Raw genomic sequence first — 3,746 nt, forward strand, 5'->3', positions numbered from 1 at the left:
TACCAATCTGACACATAGTGACATAATGTGACTTCGATTCAAACCATTTTATTAGTTGTACTCCGTAGAATATTGGTGTAGACCAATATAGCATAGAGCATCGATGTATCCTAGAGCCATAGACGCAGTCAAGCCACCAAGATAGAAATCCGCGTCGGTACATCCCGATCATTGTTTCCTCCTGACTAAAAAATTTCCCCTCCGTCACTTACTATGCATAATCGACTTTTTTTTGATTGATTCAAAATGGAAAATCCTTGACGCTACGAGTACTGCAATTGGGCCACTGTTTGCGAGCAATCTTTTCAAAATCCCGTGAAACTCGTACGGTCGCCGGAAAGAAGAGATTTTTTTGGTTTGGAGCATCAGTTAAAGTACCGAGGAGGAGGCCACTAGCCCCGGTCTCTGTTTGTCTTCTCCCTCCACCACCTCCACCTCCCTCCCCCCTCCTCGCCGAGTCGCCGTCCCCTCGCTTTCAACCCCCCGGACGAAAGCAAGAATTCCTCGCTAGAATCCGACCCCGGGCCGATTTGCGTGGATTCCGTGCGGCCCCTTCTGCGCCATGGACTTCTGATCCGGGGCCTCTCGGATCTTGGGAGGAAGGTGGGTGACGGGCGGTGGGCGGTGGGCGGTGAGCCGGCCCGGAGATGGCCGGCGGGAAGGAGCCGATCGAGGTCAAGTTCCGGCTCTTCGACGGCACGGACATCGGGCCCAGCAAGTACGACCCCGCCACCACCGTCTCCGCGCTCAAGGACTTCATCCTCGCCCGGTGGCCGCAAGGTGAGACGCAGATTCCCTCCGCTCGATTTGGCCGGCCCTCCTGATCCGCTTGCTTGAATCGGCGATGAAAGAAAGATGCGCGCCTCTGTAGCTCTTGCTGCCACGAAGTTTCGGGGATCATGTATAGCTTTTTTCTTTTTTTTTATATGGTTGTTGCGTGGTGCTCGTGCAGTTCTAGCCTTGCTCGCGGCAGATAAGTGTTGTTGGTGTGCCTGATTAGTTGTTCTTCTCTTGAGTAACACATGACTGCTGCATCATTTCCCCCCTCCCCTCGGCTTCAGCACAGCTTTAGAACTGGGTAAGCTATATAAACGGCCAATTGATGATTCCCCTTCTCAGTGTATGTGTATGCATACCTATAGAAAACCTCCCACGGACAGTGAGCACTGCCAAAAATGGTACTATGATTTTTGCCAAATTTTGTGGCAGAATTCCGGGAAGATCATTTTCTGTTGGCAGCAATTGGTTTTATTTGTATCAGAAAACACAAGTTGAATGAAGGGACAAACAAGTCCTATGGAGACGCAGAGAAGCCCCGGTTTGACTTTAGAGTGCCTGTTTGTTCTCTTGCATTCTGCGAACAGAATTGAGCTAGCAATATATAAGCAGTTGTCTCTCCATCTTTACACGAACTGAGGTCCTTTGCATGAATATGATAGCAGGGCCATTCTCCATAGGATTCATTATGCCTAACGACCTGTTCGAAGTTATCTGATTATCACACGCAGGTGGGGATCTTCTCTTGGTATGATACACTAGGGAGTGAATGGCTAGAACAAGTAAAATTGAATCCTTTCCGAGCTGAATTAGCTCCCAGAAACATTCCGTTCATGGTGTCGGTGCTTATTAACCCGAACATATGGACGCTAATCATCACCATCACTGTATGTCATCTTTCTATGGGATGTTCGAATTTATTCTGATTTGTCCAGGGCTTAATTTGCATTATGACTGGCAATAGTACAATGGCATGTTTTTTCTTCTTTCTAAGGCACCTTGCTTGATTTTGATTTTGACTTCGAATTTATCTGGATTGGTTCTTTTGAAAACTCGCTCCATAATCCGAACATATTATGCTTACCGGAATCCTAGTTTATTTTATTAAAAGGAATTGTTCTTGTCATTTCTGATGACAGATAAGGAAATAACTCCGAAAACTGTCAATGACCTGAAGCTCATCAATGGTGGAAAGATATTGGAGAATAACCGGACACTTGCCGAGTCGCGTGTTACAATAGGAGAGGTCCCTGGAGGTGTAATTACAATGCATGTGGTAGTGCGCCCTCCACAAGTTGACAAAAACCGTGGTATTGCCGACAATTTTACGCCTTTTCTTTCACATTGTGTTCCTGGTTCTGTAATGATCTCTTACATTCTGTTACATTCATTGAATGAAAAATGTTGGATACAATCAACTATCATTTTTGATTTTTTTGCTATAAAAATCCACATGTATCGGCATGAATCTGTATAATCCAAATGCAGCAGCCTGCAAGACGAACCCACTTAAAACCTTTTTTCTGAACCAAAGGGGTCGCCCCCAACCTCATTTTTATTAAACGAGGCAACAAAACAGTCGAACCCACATATTTCCATGGAGTAAACTTTATTCCTTCCGTTTTAGTAGTGATTTGTTGATCACACCATATTTTTAGTCGGAAATTCTGTTCGAACTCTGTGTGAGCCAGTGTATCTTACGTAGATAGAGGCACAAATAAAGAGTGACTAAACAGCACATGGTATTAAGAAGGTTTAGTGGTATTGATGGTTTTTTCAGTCCTTTTGTGATTTATGAAGTTCTGCCAAATTGGCTCTTTTTTTTGTGTGTTCGGAATTTGAAAAGTATAATTACGAGAGTGATGTTGTCACATCCGTGGGTCAGTCATGTGAAAATTGGGGTATTTGTATTGAATTGTTTTTGACCATGTTTCCATATAAACTATTAAGGATTTCGCTATAAATCAAACATATGCAAAATAGTTGGGTTTATCATATTATTGCAATTATGTGGTGCTTAAAACTGTCACGCAATTTATGCGACACTTCTAAACAACCTATAATTTTGTTTTTTTTGGATTTGTTCTTTTCAGAGAAGCAGCTGGGCAATTCCCCCAAGCAGAACAGATGTGGATGCACCATACTGTGATACGGCACCTCCCCGGTGATGTTCGATGCGCCTAGTTGTAGAATTTCTCTTGTGCTTTTGTTGCGTCAACGGCGCGGTGTGTATTCATTTTGACATCCAGTTCCTGGAGCCATTGAAACTCGATCTAGAGACGCATGCATGTACTCGACACTCCTGAAAGCATGCTGGGGATCTGGTGGGACTGGCTGGGAGTAAAGGTTCCTCCTTGGGATGTTGCTGCTGTAGCAGGAGTCAAGGAATGGATTGGATGCTTGCTGTTGTGTAAATTGTATTGTGGAAACAACCATCTTTTCATTTTTCCTTTGGCTATGTTTGACATTATATCGATTCTTTTTAGCGCTGCTGTTTGCAATGTAAGGGCGTGTTCGGTAGTTGCCTGGCTTCTCAAATCCACGTTTCCAGCCGCAGAGTCCAGCCGAACGGGTCTACTCCTGGATTTTGGACCGAGAAGCTGGCTCAAATCTGTGTGTAAAAACGACGGAGCGACGGAGTTGGAAATACCTGGCTCCTAGAAAACAGCGAAGCGGGATTTGGATAGAAATTACGGGCCTCTGCCACCGCCAAGTGATCGATCCAGCCCCGCACGCATCAGGGACACGCTCGAGCCCGGCCTGTCCCGTGACTCCTCTTCCCCCTCCCCAACCCTAGCCGCCGCAAGCCTCAGGCGATGGCGCAAAGCACCTCGACCACCGGCGGACACGCTCTCCCCCGCCCCTAGTCCATGCCGTGACCCACCCTTCCCCGCCCTGCTCGCCCTCTTTCGCCACCGTCGCCGACCAGGTCCGCCGCCATCAGCGACGAGCTTCCCCGCCCCCGCCCA

General features: G+C 46.6%; 1 protein-coding gene across 2 annotated transcripts; it reads left to right on the top strand.

Moving 5' to 3' along the window:
• Window positions 1–395: 395 nt before the first annotated feature.
• On the top strand, window positions 396–3,262 carry LOC119322709 (membrane-anchored ubiquitin-fold protein 3). Of its 2 annotated transcripts, none has more exons than XM_037596207.1 (3): window positions 396–780; window positions 1,917–2,087; window positions 2,871–3,262. In XM_037596207.1, exons 1-3 carry the CDS (start codon window positions 648–650, stop codon window positions 2,924–2,926), a joined length of 360 nt encoding a protein of 119 aa, XP_037452104.1. In that variant the 5' UTR covers window positions 396–647; the 3' UTR covers window positions 2,927–3,262. The 2 variants fall into 2 exon arrangements, with proteins under 2 accessions (XP_037452104.1, XP_037452105.1); XM_037596208.1 differs by having other exon boundaries at window positions 398–780; window positions 1,917–2,084.
• The last annotated feature ends 484 nt before the right edge of the window (window positions 3,263–3,746 follow it).

Source organism: Triticum dicoccoides, chromosome 6B (genome assembly GCF_002162155.2).
Source record: "Triticum dicoccoides isolate Atlit2015 ecotype Zavitan chromosome 6B, WEW_v2.0, whole genome shotgun sequence".
NCBI classification, from domain to species: Eukaryota; Viridiplantae; Streptophyta; class Magnoliopsida; order Poales; family Poaceae; genus Triticum; species Triticum dicoccoides.